The sequence below is a fragment of the Suricata suricatta genome, chromosome 12 (genome assembly GCF_006229205.1).
Source record: "Suricata suricatta isolate VVHF042 chromosome 12, meerkat_22Aug2017_6uvM2_HiC, whole genome shotgun sequence".
Lineage (NCBI taxonomy): Eukaryota > Metazoa > Chordata > Mammalia > Carnivora > Herpestidae > Suricata > Suricata suricatta.
This window is the reverse complement of record NC_043711.1, coordinates 71611672-71629180: the sequence shown is the minus strand read 5'-3', so window position 1 is coordinate 71629180 and position 17509 is coordinate 71611672. Positions and strand designations below refer to the sequence as shown.

Here is a 17509-nt window from a genome sequence, read left to right as displayed (position 1 = left end):
AATAGCACTGCTAGGGATTTACCCAAGGGATACAGAAGTGCTGATGCATAGGAGCACATGTACCCCAATGTTCATAGCAGCACTGTCAACAATAGCCAAAACATGGAAAGAGCCTAAATGTCCATCACCTGATGAGTGGATCAAGAAGATGTGGTATATATATACAATGGAGTATTACATGGTAATGAGAAAGAATGAAATATGGCCATTTGTAGCAAAGTGGATGGACCTCGAGGGTGTCATGCTAAGTGAAATAAGCCAGGCAGAGAAGGACAGATACCATATGTTTGCACTCATAGGTCTAACAGGAGAACAGGAGAAACCTAATGGAGGACCAGGGCGAGGGGAAGAAGGAAAGAGAGTTGGGAAGAGAGAGGGATGCAAAGCTTGAGAGACTATTGAATACTGAAAATGAACTGAGGGTTGAAGGGGAAGGGGGAGGGGGAAGGTGGTGGCAATGGAGGAGGGCACTTGTGGGGAAGAGCACTGGGTGTTGTATGGAAACCAATTTGACAATAAACTATTTGTGTGTGTGTGTGTGTTCAATTACTTTAATAACACTACATTTACCATGTTATCACCATGGAATGTAAATTCAGGTTAGACAAGAAAATTTTACAAGTGTGATAGCACTCTAGAGTATACCAGAGTTTGTGTATAATGTCTGACCAAACCACCTTGCTGATAAATCACTAATCACTTCAATTATAGGTAACTTGTTAACATTTATGATTCTTACAAAAACAAATAAATTTCATACATTTAAAAAGTGTTTTTCATTTACTTTGCATTAGTACTTATAATACACATTTCTATTTCAAGATGACATTTAAAAGTTATTCTTAAAAAATAAATAAATAAGTTATTCTAATACAACAGCAGCATAAATATAATTCTGCAATTATAAAAAAGCTAAACTGAGACCCATACTTAAGTTATTCTCATGTTTACAAATGATTCTGAAATAAATACTACTTCTAAGCAGCTGTTATCAGCTTTTTAGGTTTGGTTTAAACACACACACATATTTTCAGTTGTGGGGAAGCTTATTATGCAGTATTCCATGCATTGCTCCGAAAGGGTTCTAAGAGCCAACCAGCCCTAAAAACTGAAATACTCAATCAGTCTGCAAAGAAGGCAGAAAACAGTTAAATTAAACAGAATTCCTACATAACATCAAAAGCACGTGATCATCTGCAGCAACCGGGAGAACTTGGGGATTGCCACTTCGTTCTCTCTGTAACTCATCTCATCAGAAGACTTTAAGAAGATGCTTGCTTTACCACTAACAAGTACATTTAAAAGTGATATGTTTCTTTTGTGCTAATTTGACTCCCCTGAATGACCTAGCTAACTGGTCACTAGTTATTTGGTTACCAGGCAAATCAGGTCTGCAAGAAAGGAAACCGATATGTAAATGACGGTGTTATTGTCTGACCCATTCAAACCATTTATTTTCGACATAAACATATAAACTCAACATGAGATGTCCAGAGCAAGCACCACTAACACACCAAGACAGCCTCTCTTCCTCTAAGGCTTAGGTTTTGCCCAGAACTCCTTATACATGGAGTAGCCCACACCAAGCGTCATCGCTCCCACCACCAAGCCTTGGGCTGCCACACACATGTGGATCAGGTGAACAGACATTTTAGTATTTCCCCGGCTCTTCAATTTAGTCCATATCCAACGATTGCTGCAAACCCCGCCATTCTGATGGGAACAAACGGTGCCTCCCTAGCTTTTCGGATAAGCTTGGATCCCTGATCTTCATCATATGAAGAAAGAGAAACATCTGTGCTGGTTGACATAGTGACTGAAGGAATCTGCAATTGACAGTAATGCTCAATCTCCAATCGGTTCTCAAGCTCCAACCAGTTCCTGACAATAAACTATTTTTTAAAAAATACAATGGAATACTACCCAACATCAAAAGTAACAAACTGTTAATACATGCTACAACATAATCTCAAAATAATTATGCTAAGTGAAAGAAATGTGGAAAAAAATGGTACACACTGTATCATCCATTTATATAAAATCCTAGAAATCCAAACTAATTTATAGTAACAGAAAGCAGATAAGCAGTTGTCTCAGCATGGGGATAAGGTGAGATGGAATGAGTGAATGGGTAAAATTACAAAGAGCATGACAAAATTTGGGGGTAGGAGGTGATGGATATATTTTCCTAATTGTAATCATGGTTTCCTGGGTGTATACATATGTCAAAACATGTCAAATTACATACTTCAAATATGTGGAATTTATTATATGTCAATAAAGCTCTGAAAAAATAAAATAAAAATAAAAAATAAATGTGAGGTTTAAAGCATACTAACCCCGAACAACATCCCTTCGCACCATTATTCCAAACTCTTGGGTGGTTTGTGACTTAAGAATGCTTCATAGTTTTCAGATACCTTCATAGGTATCTGTCTGCATTGTGAAGTTGGCAAGTATACATTCACAATGCACCCTTTGGAGAAAGAGCAAAATTCTGTTGATCATGGTCTGAGTATGGCTTTCATCTTTCAGAAGATGACTGAATTATGGAGACAGAGTATGGGCTATTGAGATCTTCTATTTGCACATACTACATGCATTCATATAAACCCTTACACGTTCAAATCTGTTTCTTCCAGGTTTTGTGTTCAAACCCATCACTGACCCCCAGCCCAAGTACCCAACCACCCCACCACCACCACTACCATGGCTGAAGACGCGGACATGCGCAATGAACTGGAGGAGATGCAGCGAAGGGCTGACCAGCTGGCTGATGAGGTGAGGGATGGGACATGGGAAAGGAACAAAGATGGGGAAATGAGTAGTCTGTCTTATTCAGATTCAGGTGGGAAAGGTATTCTAACATCTCAATTAAAAAAAAAACCGGTGGAGTATGATTTTGATATTCTGTACACCTGAGACCTCTGCAGACAGGAATGGTTTGATAAACCTACATACAAGTAATGACTAAGACTAAACTCCCAATTTCTAGGAATCTAGAGAAGTCAAGATTCTATAAGAAAAGCAGTGTCTTTGGATGTCTTACAGTTCACAGTGCGCTGGAGCTGGCCTAATTCTGAGAGCTGATTGTTACATTTTCCAGAATTTTACAAGCTGGTACTAAAATTGAATTATATAAACTGACAATTAAATAGATTATATTAAAATCAAAGGTAATAAATACTCAAAAGTCATCACTTCCTAATTATGTTACTATATTTTTCTACTATCTATGTTCTCAAAGTTCTTGATTTGTGTTGTATCTATAGTGTAGGAATACCATGTAATGACATGTTACTGTACATTTTCCCAAGTTCACCTTCAGTGACACCATGATATAGTTAAAAATCAAACAGGTTAAGAGTATTTCTATCTCAGGAATCTGCATGCACTACAAATCCAGGTTGACTTACTGTTTTATTGATTGTCTAGACTTAAGAAAGTAGAGAAAAGATATTAATAAACTTAAAAGTATGCCCATCTCTAGCCATTACTCTTCAATTAACACACAAAAAAAGGAGGAAATCTTCCAGTATTTGAAAATTTTTATTCTCGTCAGTAAAGAAGTCACTTGCATCATTGACAAACTAGTGAAGTTCCAACATGTCCTCAGTTTCACTTTCCTATTACTCATTAATGTAAATGAAAATATCAGCCAACATTCATGTTAGAACTACACTTGTTCTTTGCAGGTTTGGCACTGGACACAAGAGTTCAGCAAACCTTAACAGGAACTTTCTAGGAGAATCAATTGGCTATATGGAATTTATAATAAAAGATATTATGTATTTTATTATCTACAAATTTAATCCTCTCCATCCCTTATATCAGAAAAATAATAAACTTAAATATATGTATATATTCATATTTTTTTTCCCAGAGAGCTGTTTGTTTAGCATTTACCAGCATGCCACTGCTTACAGCCATTTATTTCAAAAAGCAGCCTCCTGACAGCTCTTCCAGGAAAGTTAACGTTCTTTGCATTCCTGCAGAATCTTGTCCAGAATAAGTTTGTCACTTAAAAGCAAAGCCTTGAGAAATCACGCTGGTTGCTGGAGTCTAGTAGTGAGTTTCAAAGAAACTGAGAAAAAAGCGGCAACGCTGTGCCCGAGGGACCATCGCTGACTTCAGATTTTCCGTCTCACTTTGTCTTATCTAGGATGAAGATAATTGTTATAGCTGTCTTCTATAGGCTAGTTATTTCAAGCATGTTTGATTTTTTTTTCACCCTAAGGCAACAGCTTAATATGTATTGATAAGAACTTCCAATTGTGTTTCTAGGAGCTTTATGAGAAACTTGATGTTAGATTCATCTCAATTCATGAAAAATTATGTTTGTATTTAAAATTCAATATTCCTGGTCCAGGGAGGCCAAATTAGTCGTCTGAGTATTGGAGATAATTTTTCATGCATCCTGCATATGCAAAATTATCTTTTCCAGATTACTTTGTCTTTGATATCAAGATCAGCTTCATATGGTTTTGATTTTAGAAGATCAACTTTAATGTAATTGCTTTAGGGAATCTTATTATGTAGAAAGACTGATAGGAAAGAGATTGCAAATGTGTTTCAGTTATAAACTTAAAAGAACATGTGATAGTAACCCTTTGTGTTTCTCAAGTGAAGAGAATAGTTATGATTTTCCAAGACCTCTGGATTCTGCACTGATAATATTTATGTGGTTTTTTTTCTTTTAATCTCAGTCACTGGAAAGCACCCGTCGTATGCTGCAACTGGTTGAAGAGGTAAGGAGTGGCCATATTTCAAGATAAATGAATCCCTTTTGCTGGCATGTTTTTTTTCCTAGACCCTACTGCCATTTCCTAGGCCGTGATCCCATTGATTCCAGAGCTAATGTAGTCTGCCAGGAAGCCACATTAATGAGGGAGATATCTAGTAGCCATTCAAGTATCCCCTCTCCCTCCCAGCCCTGGCTACCTTTATAGTCTGGGAAGTAGAGAAGGATCGTACCTCCAAGTAAACGCTCCCAAGAAATCTTCATATAAGATTGAATCACTTTAAGCAAATATAAAGGAATTATCTACATAAAAACTTCCCTTCTAATGACTTTGATGCCTCTAAGTCACATCTCATCTTGACATTCTATTTTCACTTAGCCACATATATGACTTTTAAAAATATGTATTCCAATAGATACAACGTTTTCAAAAATTGTCATATTGGGAGTCAGGCACTAAAATTCATGAAATAATAGGAAAATTCTTTGATAAAAGGAATTTCAAGTCCACAACGCAAATATAGAAGTTCTTTTATGTTCCTAACTCCGGACTTAACATCCATTTGCAAGGCATGGATAATGAATCCCAAACTATTTTTAAATGGGTAAAATAGGACAGATAGCAATAATGGAATCAAAAGGGCATTCACAATAAACCTTGCTCTTTCCAATTTGGTAGAGCAGCAGTCAACCAGGAAGAATAAATGGATTAATTGAACTTGTCTATTGGGAGAGATGAAGTGGAAAAAGAATGAGATGGGCTATATTTATCTTAACATGCCTAATAGTTTTTATTCAGTGAAATGCTGTTTTAGTTATTCTTTGAAACTGCTTATCAATTCATGTGTGGTTATCATTTTTAGAGATCTTGCATGTTCTCAAGGAAAATGATTAAATGAGCCTATTTGCCTCATGCTACTGTAAATTGCTTATGCAATGACATGAAAGGAAAGAAAGATCAATTTTATAAGGCTAAAAGGAAGTTCAGCTGCCTCTCACACTTCAGAAGCCAACGTCTTCCCTTATTTCTGCACCTTCAGCTTCTTACTCAGAAATGAAATACTGGCTACATGTGAATTGCCACAGGGAGGTGAGGAGAAGGCAGTGCCATGAGCGCCCCAGGACTCTGAGGGAAGGGTGGGAGGTACACTTAATGAAATCGGTTATCACGAAAAATGAGAATTTGAGCCTGCAATCTAGCACAAATTGGCCCCTATAGGAAGGCAGGCCAACAAAGGAGCCCTTGGCATCACATGAAGCAGCTTTCCATCTCTAAATGAAGAGAAATCTTGTCTTTGCTCTACCCTGGGAACACAACTCATGCAGAAATACTTACGGACCAAGAAGGAGACAGATATTCTAAATCTAAGAGTGCTGTTCAGGCTTTCAGAATTAACGTATTGTCCCCCAACCCATCATGAGAACAAATGAAACAAATTTTCATGAAATTCCCACGTGAGCTCTCATGTTGACCTGAAGGGAACCCACATGTCAGCTGATGTAATTATAAGTCCTTATCACCTTCAACCATAGCCTCCAGGCTCATTTTTCATTTTTGTTTACATGCAAGCAGGTATCAAGTAAATTTCTAAAATACCAGTACTATCAACAATTTGATAGTGTTGAAACACTGCTTATAGTGTGGGGAAATCGTGGAGCAAATGCATCAAATGCATCACTTCAAACTGGCCCCTCACCCATTGGAATCTTTGGGCCAACCAGTATTGTGGGTTTTTTTTGCCTCTTCTTAACTTGCAAGGGGTGTCAACCAGTCTTGAGAAAGTAGTGTCTGCTCTAATTTATTCTGGGAGAAGGAGAGTTTCAAAAGCACTACTGTTTAAAGTAGGATACTTAAATCATACATTTTTGTTTCTTCTAAGGTATTTCTTGATCAAGCATGAAGTTGCATCTTAGTACAAGGAGTGAAACAGAAAAAAGCTAGTTCCTACCTCTAATAAATGAAAGGAGGCTTTCTATCCTCAAGAAATTATGAGCAAGGCATTATTAGAATAGGTTGATTGCTCTTACTTCCACCTGGGTTATTTTATATTGATGGTCAAACACCCCTTATGTCTAGGGCATTGGCTCTTCAGATGATAGTCTGCTTTTCAATCAAAAAAGAAATTCTCTTTAAAGAGAATCAACATTAAATATTCATCAAGGGCAGAAATCATTTTGCAGATACGAGTGCTGAAATACCAGGATCTTGCCCATGATCCCAAAGTGCATCAGTGCTATCTAATTTGAATTGAACTGAATTCTTATTGAAATTTAGTGTCAAAGACAGGAGAGGTCACTAAACTTGCAAAGTCTCCCTAAGGCAGACAATCCCACTTCCAGTTCAGAATATGACTTTGTGCCATCCGTCACTGACTTTAGAGTGTAAAAGAGTGGCAGGTGTAGAAGCTTACTTGTTCATAGGAGCCATTATTGGCATATCAAGGATGCTGTTAAGTTATACAGAAGTCAATTGGGAAAGTTCAGAAAAGCTAGATACCATATACACATAAAGAGATTAGAAATCATATAACACTTGGTTCCCAGCCTAAAGTTGCAAACTGGCTCTTCTGATGGCTGTTCTTCAACAAATATGTTTGGAATTCCTAACTTTGGAGCTCTAGGGAAGATATAAACTGGTATCATGCAGGAAACCAGGTATGAAAATAACTCTCCAAATTCAAGGCCTTACCTGCCTTTGGAGCACAGAAGAGGTAACAATTAATTCTGGTAATAAAGTCATGAATGTCTCTACAGTATATGTTTCCAGGCTAAAAGGCTAACTCTCTGACAATAAATGCTGGAAATGAAATCTACACATGAATGCCGTGGGCTTTGAAAACTAGCCCCAGGAAAGCCCCACTGCTTTAGGGCAGGCCAATTCAGAAACACCACACAGAGCTTTCCTGGAGTCATAGTTACTGAGGCTCTGGAACATCGCATGATTTAAGCATCTTTTCATCCCAATTCAACACTTTGGCAATGAGAAGGGAATAAGCAGTCTAAAGCTATGTCTTTGTTATGCCAGATTCTCTATTAAAACTGGAAAATTAAGGCAGGGCAGTTGTTTTCCCATAGATAGATGTGGGGTCTTTTGGAGTTCTAGCAGTTTAAGATAGTGCCTGGACAGTCCTGGTTTTAGTTCAGATGTGTTCTGCTTTGAGGAAAGATCTCAGAATGATAAAACAAAGACTTAAAAATGTTCTAGAAACATGGTCTTAGTTCATCTGCAAGAAAGAGAAAATAAAAATAGAGAAAGAAAAAGAAAAAAAAGAAAGAAAGAAAAAAAAAATCCTGACATCTCCAGTTCCCTGGTTTTTAGGTAGACAATTTTCTCAGCAATCTCAAACAAACTAAGAATAGAGCTAAGACAAAAATGGAACCACCTTCTCTCATTTCTAGCTATTAAAACATAATCCTCCTTAAGAATAAGAGAAAGTAATATTCTGCCTTCCCTGAAATATTGTCCTCGTCCCTGTGCTTTTCCTTGCATTTCTAGTATCCCCAAAGAAAAATCTAGTTATTTTGATAAAAACTGTCAACAAAACAGTGAAGTCAAATGTAAGTTCTAAAATTTATTGAGAACCTACTATGTGCTGGGTACTATACCTAGAGCCATCCTCATCAAACATATATAATCTAACTTAACCCTTGTAAGTAGCCACCTTTTACTACTATTCTGATCTCCATCTTACCAAGGGAGGAAATTGAAGTATACAGTGGTAACTTGCTTGAGACACCCAGCTACGCATGGGAGAGATGAAATAAAACCCAGGTCTACCTGATCCCAGACTGAACGCCTACACACAGCACTCTCCTTCCACCAGCAAACCTTACCATATTTACTTTTTTTGTTGAGGATTCTGCAAAAACCAAAAGGATCTGAGAAAACAAACACAGCAGCCCATTCTAAACTGATAGAGATTCTATACAAAGTAAATCTTTTATCTGAATTGCTTTCTGGAAATACAACCTCCCATAGAGTTGAAATTTTAGAAATCTTTACTTTCTGAGCTCATTTTAATCTTTATAAGTACTCTGGGAGGTAAGCGAGCTGTTTCTGTCCCTGTCTGACAGCTAGGGAAACTGAGACACAGAACAAGTGACTTGCAATAGAACTACACAATAAGTCTAAAATTCAGAATTACTGACTACCAGATCCCAGCTCTGTCCACCTAACCAAACTAGCTTACTCCGTGAAGCAGTTGAGAAAGCATACACTTGGCCCGTACCTACCTTAGTGCCTGGAGCACAGTCGAGGCTCAATAAATAATCAGTGAATGAATGAGTATAATAATGAACAAATGAGTGAATAAACACCAACCCAGCAACCACCTAGTCTTATCTGGCATCTTTACCCTTATCTTAAATATGAGGAAACATCCTAAAAGGTCAATTGACTGTTTCACCATGTCATGACTAGTTGCTGATTGAGCTAAGAGCACAACTCAGTGTTCCAGACTCCCTGATAGGTACCTGCAGCTTCTATTCTCCCAAATGGGACAAGCTCTTGCTCCTTCACATTAGTTCTGTGAATCATTCCAACACTGAAACATTGAGCACCAAATTGAACAAATGTGAAATTATACATGCAGGCCTCCATAGAAAGTACAACAGAGAGTGTAAACAGATGAGACCTAGACTGCCCAACCTGAAGTCACTAGCCTGCTTCTCACTCCATGTCCCCAGTAGAATGGAACAGGGATTCCATGCATGGCCTTGAGTTGGGTCCTGAGAGGAGAAAATGCTCTCGGAGATGACTCTGTCCTCACCAGTACTTGCCTTGTCATATCCATATGCTTGATTAAGGCCATCTGCTTTTTACAATTTCTTCTCTTAAGCAAAGGCTAAAATTTGTAGGAAATGGGGCACAGAAATTGTTAAATTATAGTTGTGTAGTGTAGACAAATGTGTTCTGGGGTCTGGAATCTTGCTGCTCAGCATGTGTTTGGGCACCAGCAGTATCATTAGATGGTAGAGCTCATTCAAAATGCAAAATCACAGGCTCTTCTATGTGAGACAAGCTGTTTCCTATGCGGGGGATACATATACACTTGAAGGTTTGGGAAGCTTCTGATGGTAGGTGGTAATGACAATATTTTTCATTTGCTTAGATATCCTATTATAGAAGCATTTGCTGAAAGTATTTATTTTACATACACTTAAGTCATACTAACAATAGGCCAGGCGCCAGTCTAGCATGTAGGACATACAGTTTCCCTTCATTCCCATGACAACTCAATGAGGTATTAACTACTATTGCTATATTACAAATGAGAGAACTGAGGCACAGGGAAATTAAAACATGTACAAGGCCCCACAGCTAGGAAGTGAAATCGCCAGGATCCCAGGGCAGAGTCTGGCTTCAGAATCTGTGCTGTCGAGGACCCCTGAAGTCATCCTAAGCTCTGCAGACGATACCCTCACTGCAGAACTAAAGCCTATCAAATCATGTTCAAGAGTAACTTGGCTTTTCCTGTCTAAGAGAGTGAACTATACCTTCTCTGAAATGGTGAGCTTATAAAACCCACAGAAAACAGTTTCAGTGTTCTGTTTTATAGAAGTCCTATTAGAACTAGACTCTTAAATACTATTAAAAATAAATAATAATAATAGTAATAAATAAGTAAATAAATCACCTCTGTTGACCTCCTAGACTAACTTCCCTTTCTTTCTTAGTTCTTAATTTACAATAAATCCCTGGAAAATAAATGGGGCCATGAAAGATGTCTTACTTTTGACCTTATCCTATGGGCCACCATGAGCATTCTTCGAAAAACCAATTAATCCCAACTCCCACTTCCATCCCCCAAAAGGTTCAGGTGGCGTTTGATTTGTTTAATCATAAGGAGTGAAGTCAGGGGTATGAGGTGTCTTTTACAGACTTCTGCACAAAATAACCACAATAAAGCTTGTGACTGAATTTTTTTTCTCACTCTACTACTGTAAAGAATTTTAGATTTCAGAACAGAGAGCCCTTATTTCCCATCGGCCCATCCATTTTCTAAATCTAATAGAACTTTTTCCCCTATAGAGAGAAAATGGGAGGGTGAGTTCTGTTTGGGGCTGTATTTCTCAACCTTTGTGAAGCAATGATCTCTTTTGATCAACCTAAAAACCTCACCCCCAAAGTTTTTTACTTTCCAGTAGGACATTCCTTCCCTATTCACTTAAGGAAACTTCCTGATGTATCATGCCAGAGAAGATTTAGTCTAGAAGATTTTGAAAGAGTTGCTTTCTGTGGTTGGTGTTATAGAAACTATAAGACATTTCTGTATTCCAAATAAAAATCACAGTATAATAATAAGTTGTGTGTTCCAATTCCATGCCAAGCCCCAGCCCCAGCCCTACCCCCATGGAGACTGAGCTATATCCTCCTCTTCTATCCTAAGGATCACTGAGAGAGCAGGTCCATAGGTGACCCCTTCCTCTGATCCCTCCCCAGCCCTTAAGACTCTTGCCTATTCCCTCCCTCTCTTTCCTTTGGTCCTTCTTCATTTTCCATTTCTTAGGCTAATTGTCCCCTTACTGATTTCTCTTTCTCTCTTTTCTCTCTCTAACTCCTTTTCAACTTTGCTACCATTGTTGGAATGTAGAGTAAAGATGCTGGTATCAGGACTTTGGTTATGTTGGATGAACAAGGAGGTAAGTTGAGATTTCTTCAGTAAGAACAATTCCTCATCTGAATAAAGTGCATTTTCAAAAAATTATTTGTGCATACACAGGTGGTCCTTTTGACATATGTTACACACATATATGAGTATAAGGGTTCTAGAATTTTCATCATCTTGCTTTTTTCCCTTTCTTTGTTGAAAATACTGGTAAATGTATGGGAATATTGAGGCCTTCATGACTGATTGGATGTTACGACTCTATTGTATATGTTGGAATAACAGAATTTTAAAGGCAAAAGTTACTTGTTTTGATTTCCTTATAATGGTAGTATTTTGGACAGTTAGAATTCTCTGATCCCTCTTATTCTCAGTTTTCCCCATAAACTTAGTTTTCTTGTAATAATCCCTAGACAGAATGAGAGAATAGTTTATCACATTGTCCATTTCTTCTGACCATCCTAAAGTATCTGGCAGTTTTGATTTCCATGTCACCATGAGAACTCCTTAAGTAACTAGAAGCTGTCTTTAACAGGATAGAAGCTGAGGGAGATCATTGGAAAATGAGAAATTGAACCACTTAAAATATTTAAATTGTTTTTTAAATTATTATGGAAATTCTAGAAGCAATAAAAACCGGAGAATCAAGGAAAATCACCTCTGTACTCTAAAGTGGAATCTAGAAGCGTAATTTTTTTCTCAATGCATCTAGTCATATGGCAAAGTTTATTTAATTCTAGTCACAAGTTACTTGATTCTATTCTGAATTCTTATAATAACAAACACATTTTTGAGAATTTTTCTCATTATTTATATTTTTGAAAACATTAGAAAATTCTAAAGAATCATGAGAAAATTTTTTGAATGTCAAAGATAAAAATGTAAAACATGGGACCCACAAGCCAACTTCAAAAATAAATAAACCTCAAAGCGGGGGAGGGGGAATTGCCATACAGACATACAGACAACAAACATAAGGCATTTCCCTAAAATACAGACAGACCTGCATATCATCAAAGAAAAGAGCAAAACCTACAAGCAAAACAGATTTAAGATATAAATAGTCAGTTTATAAATAGACATGTGAAGCCATGCTTCAGCCAACAACAATAATGAGATGTCACTATTTAGCAGACTGGTGCAAATTTTTAAAATTGATAATCACCAATGTTGTGAGTGTTTTGAGAAAACATAGATTCCTGATGTACAGATAGGCACTGTAGACTGAGAAAAAATTTTGAAGAGTAATGTGAGAATCCTTTACGTTATGAAGTGCACACATCTTTGAACAAGACATTTTATTCCTAACATTATATGTTGTATATATATACACAGCTATAAGAAGAGAAATATACAAGCCTTACCTTTAATAGTATAAAACTGGAAACAGCCTAAATGTCTGTCAGTAGAGAGAGCAACCAAATCAATTATGGTCTGACCATAAAAGAAATATTCTGTAACCATTAAACTAAATGAGATAAAGCTTTGCCAACTTCTGAGGAATTAGGGTAGGACACAGAGGAACTAATGGAAGGTATCATTTGGGATCCTCTGGGAAGTAAATGATGAGAATCAGAAGTGTTTGAGATCTATTATGGACACCTGTGATGGATCAAGGGCAGAGGAGAAAGAGTAGACCAGGACAGCCAGTCAGATTGATAAAGGTCTGACACTTGGAAGAAGAATGGAGGGGAGGAGGTTTGGGGAGGAGGAGGCTGAGACTGCAATGCTGCTCTAAAAAGTGTCAGCCAGGCTGACGGGGAGCCCAGTAGCTAAGACAATCAAATGACAGCCCCATGATGGGCAGGAATACATCATCTCTAGTGATTCCATTGTGTTCAGCCGTAGGCTAGAAGTATCCCAGGGAGAACATGGTCTCCATGTAATTGCTTTGGCGGATCCCATAGGTGCATCAGCTAGAGATGTGAACTAACTACAAATTCCCTCTAGGAGAGAGTTCAGCGGGGAAGGTTGGCGGGGAGAGGGGGACACATCCTCATGACTGTCATATAAAGACTTTTGTTTCCATATTATTTATTTGTATCAAACTTTGTTAATAAATAGATGCTAACCATGAAAAAAAATTAAGAGAAAAAATTTTTAAAGCAATTTAACATCAACCCTCACACTTCCCTGCAATTTTTGAAATACAAATTGTCAAAAGGTATATGCACATAAGGGAGTCTAGTGAAGTACTTGTGTTTTGAAGGAATTATAATAGTGTGGCAATCTTCAGAACTCCCCAAATGAAATTGCTGTAATTGTGAGACTTGCTAGCTTGGTCTGTGTAACAATGTTCCAGATTTTGAAACTCAGGACACAACAAATCATTCTTTTTTAAAGTTAAACAGCAGGTGCCCATGTAGAAGAGCAGTACCTCATTTCCAGAGCTAAATTGTTACATATATACCCAAATAATTAGGTGTTCCATCTTGTTAACTGTTTTTGTCAGTAATTTGTTTGTGAAGGGGGTGGAAAAGGGAGCATGATAGGCAAAATAATACATACAAGTGTGGAATCAAAAAGAGAAAGTGGGGAGCCTGGAAGACTTAGTCGGTAGAGTATAAAACTCTTGATCTTCAAGACCCACATTAGGCATAGAGCCTACTTAAAATTAAAAAATAAAATAAATTTAAAAAGAGAAAGTGAATAATATGCTTACTTGAGTTGCAAACTTCATTGCACTCTGATGAAGAAAATCTAGAAATAGAATTTGCCAAAATCTCCCTATAAAAATATTTTATTCATAAACACAGATGATTCCCAGGAACATCTATATATTATTCTCTGAGAAGGAAAGCAGGATAGCAGATTCCCCTCCCCCCAAGATAGTTAATGTTCTCAGGTCAAACATTTCATTTGTGGCCACATCATAGTAAAGGCTGAATTCTTCCGTTAAACATATTTTCTAATAGCTGTGGTTTTACCGGATGCATGGTAATTACCTTGATATTGAGAAAAAAACATGCAACTGTAAAACCTCCAAAAGTAAGTGGCTTCTGCCTGGTCTTAAGTGGGACCCACATTCCATTTATACTATAAAGTGATTAGGACCTTTTAAAATGACAGATGAGCATATCTTCACAGCTATCTTCACTGCTATGGTAAATGCATTTTAATTCTGTGTATGCTGTGTTTAATTGTTTAGATCAGTAACTGCTTTAAAATGTCTCTCCAGTATGTCTAGTAATTGTGTCTATGCCTCAACACCAAAAATGTTGATTGCTTCTTCCCTGGACAGGAGTTTCAAGAAATAGACATCCTTGTAAAGAACCATTCCAGGTTGTCCGGCTAAATGCTTGCACTCGGCAATTCTTTATGGGATTCTTGTTTTATACCCAGGTATCAGGAGACACCAAGGAGCACTGAGCATGACAGATGGCCCTGGAAATGCACTGAGTCCTGGGACTCTTATTTCTCTAGAAAGCTTGTCTCCAAGCGAAATCCCCATGAAACCACCTCGTCACTAATGTGGGCTGATTTAACCTTTCACCTCCGTATCTCTTGTTCCTTTTGTTGATCTTTGCTGGGTTGTATGTTTCTTTCAATGCTGAAGACTCGGCCCTTGAGAAAAATCCCATGGGATCAACTCTAAACTAAACAGTGAAATCTTTGACTTCTGCCTGGCAGAGTAAAAGCAAAGTAAGGCCTCTTCCAGAATGATTGCCAACTTTCTTAAAAGGTTCATGGCAGTACAAAGTAGCACTTGAGAAAACATTCTTCTTGCTAAAGTCTACACACCAATATTGTTATGAATGACTAAAGCTGCACTGTTTAATATGGTAGCCACTAGCTACATGTGACTGTTTAAGCTTATTTAATGAATTTCCATAGGCTCATCGATGCTAAGGAAAATGAAAATCATGTAGGCAGCATCTGGTAACAATATACGTATTCAGGAAGGCTTGCACACTGGGTCAACAGCATTGACATCTTGCTATTCTTCTACCATTTGTTTTTAAACCAGGCTCAGGATTCTAAGGGCCTCATGTTGCCTTACTTAAATAAGATTAGCAGAAAAGATCTCTAAACTTAGATTCCTGAGCATCCTGCCCTTGGTGGATCTATCACAAATACCCAGTCATCCCAACATGGTGAAAGAAAGTACTGTCTCTTGCCCCAACATATAGTATCATCCACTGGAATACTTCTCCTAACCTAAAATGTTACTGTATTCTCAGTCTCTAAGAAGAGACAGAAAACAGCCAGAAAGCAAGCTTGGGGAAGTAAGGAGCAATCAACTATGGACAATACATTACATCAGCCAGTCAGATGCTGCTGTCCACCCTGGAGCAGAATGAGGATATTGCTTATTTTCAAGGATTTGCTGAGGTTTCTCACAGAAATCCACTGAATTCTGTGAAGTTCCAATAGGCCAAACATCCACAAACATAACACAGTAAACTCTAAAAATGAAAAGTTAGAATACCTATGACAAAAATGGTTCCACATGTTTTTAATTAGGGGTTTGGCTCATAATTCGGTAAAAGGATCAATTCAACCAATATTGGTAGCTATACCATAATTTTCTGAATCAACTTTTCCATAAGAGCTTCAGTATCCCTCTCTTAGCTATGACCTTTGCCTAGCAATCTGGCAACCCATGATAGAACCCAGCTCTTACGAATACCAATTGGGAGCAGCCTGTTTATTTTTATATTTTAATATAAAAATTTTCTGGTTCAGAAATATACTTGTGGACCAATTCACATTTTTATTTTATTACCTTTTATTTCTATTACCGCCTAACCTCTGGGGCCACAGTGGGTGGGGCTCCTGAAATGTTGTATTTTTAGCCAAAATACTAACTCAAGAGAAACTCCTTGGGAAGGACAAATGCCTGAATATTATGCCATAACCTGTGTGTACTTCAGCTGGCATTAGTGAAGTGCAGCACGCTTTCCCTCTGAGTCCAGATGCTCCTTCAACCCCATCCCAACTCCGCACTCCAGGAAGCTTTTAGCAATTATTCCATTGGGATTTCTGTCTGAACTTAACCTGGTTCTCTTGACAATGCTGGGCTGCCCCTCTCTCTCCCAATCCCCTCATTCAATAGTTAACTTTTTTTTAATCTGCAGACTAGTTTATTACATTCTTTCAAGGGAACTAGAATGAAGTCTTTAGAAGGTACAAAATCTGGAATGCAAAGAGTTGCCATCCTTTTTTGTTTTTTGTTTAGTCTTTTTAAAGATTTGTCTTAAAGACATTACTATACCTTTACCTACTCAGCAAAAGGTCACCGGCACAACACTGTTATTTCTTCCAGCGATCCAATGCTAGAGAACACCTAAATTTTGCCATCCTCCATCATTTGAGGAGCATAGCATAGGTAGCAGATTCCAAAGAAGCTGGATTCTATCCTTTGCCCCACAAAAGAGAACACAATGAGCTCTTGTTTTCAAATGGACAGTCTCCCCAGTTTGGGTCAGTAAAGAACTTAATCTTTGTTTTTTTAACATGATAATCTTCACTCCACAATTTAATATAAAATAGCTTTTAAGTGATTATTTATACTCTTAGACTGGAAATGTATTTATCAATTTTATTCCAATCAAGCTTTTATTCCCAGAAGCATGCGTACATGGAAATGTAGATGAAAAGAAGGACGGAAGTATAATTAGGTTTTGTAACTAGACAGCCATTGCAATGCTGGTTTCCTTTAACGATCTTAAAAGCTGTTTTAAAAAACCCTTTACTGAACATGTAATTTACTCAATCTGGTGACATAACTGTTGAAACATTAATCAGGTTAGTGAATGTAACCTTGGCAACTAGAAGCACAAGCTGGTTTTATGGCTATCGATCTATGTCTCAGATACATTCAGGTCGGCTTTGCTGAGAGTGGGGACTCTATGTTCCAGCCTGCCACCCCTCCTCCAGAGACCCAGGCATTGGTTTTCCCGGCTATCTGCCTGGGTTTGGGATCTAACATGCCCCCCATTGTATAGACTGGGAAATCAAGTGAAATGCTTTCCAGAATTTTCATAGCCAGTAAGTCATAGGATGAAAGAGGAATTTAAATGTTGTGGTACATGGCACATTATTCTGCTGATGTTGCTTTTTTATTATTTATTAACAATGTCTATGAATTAAGTATTCAAAACCCAAAACTGCCCATGGGTTACCTTTGGATGGACAGCCACTACCAGGGGGAAAAAGA

The 17509-nt window shown here is 37.7% G+C and overlaps 1 protein-coding gene and 1 pseudogene across 2 annotated transcripts in view; one reads left to right on the top strand and one right to left on the bottom strand.

Moving 5' to 3' along the window:
• The window catches only part of SNAP25 (synaptosome associated protein 25), an 86658-nt gene that overhangs the window by 54070 nt on the left and 15079 nt on the right, over positions 1 to 17509 (top strand). For both annotated transcript variants that reach the window (XM_029918069.1, XM_029918070.1), the window contains exons 2-4: positions 2643 to 2781; positions 4707 to 4748; positions 11335 to 11383. In XM_029918069.1, coding sequence (XP_029773929.1) covers positions 2710 to 2781; positions 4707 to 4748; positions 11335 to 11383 — 163 coding nt within the window. In that variant the 5' untranslated portion in view covers positions 2643 to 2709. The remainder of the gene's footprint in view (positions 1 to 2642; positions 2782 to 4706; positions 4749 to 11334; positions 11384 to 17509) is intronic.
• Positions 1534 to 1849, bottom strand: LOC115274662 (annotated as a pseudogene).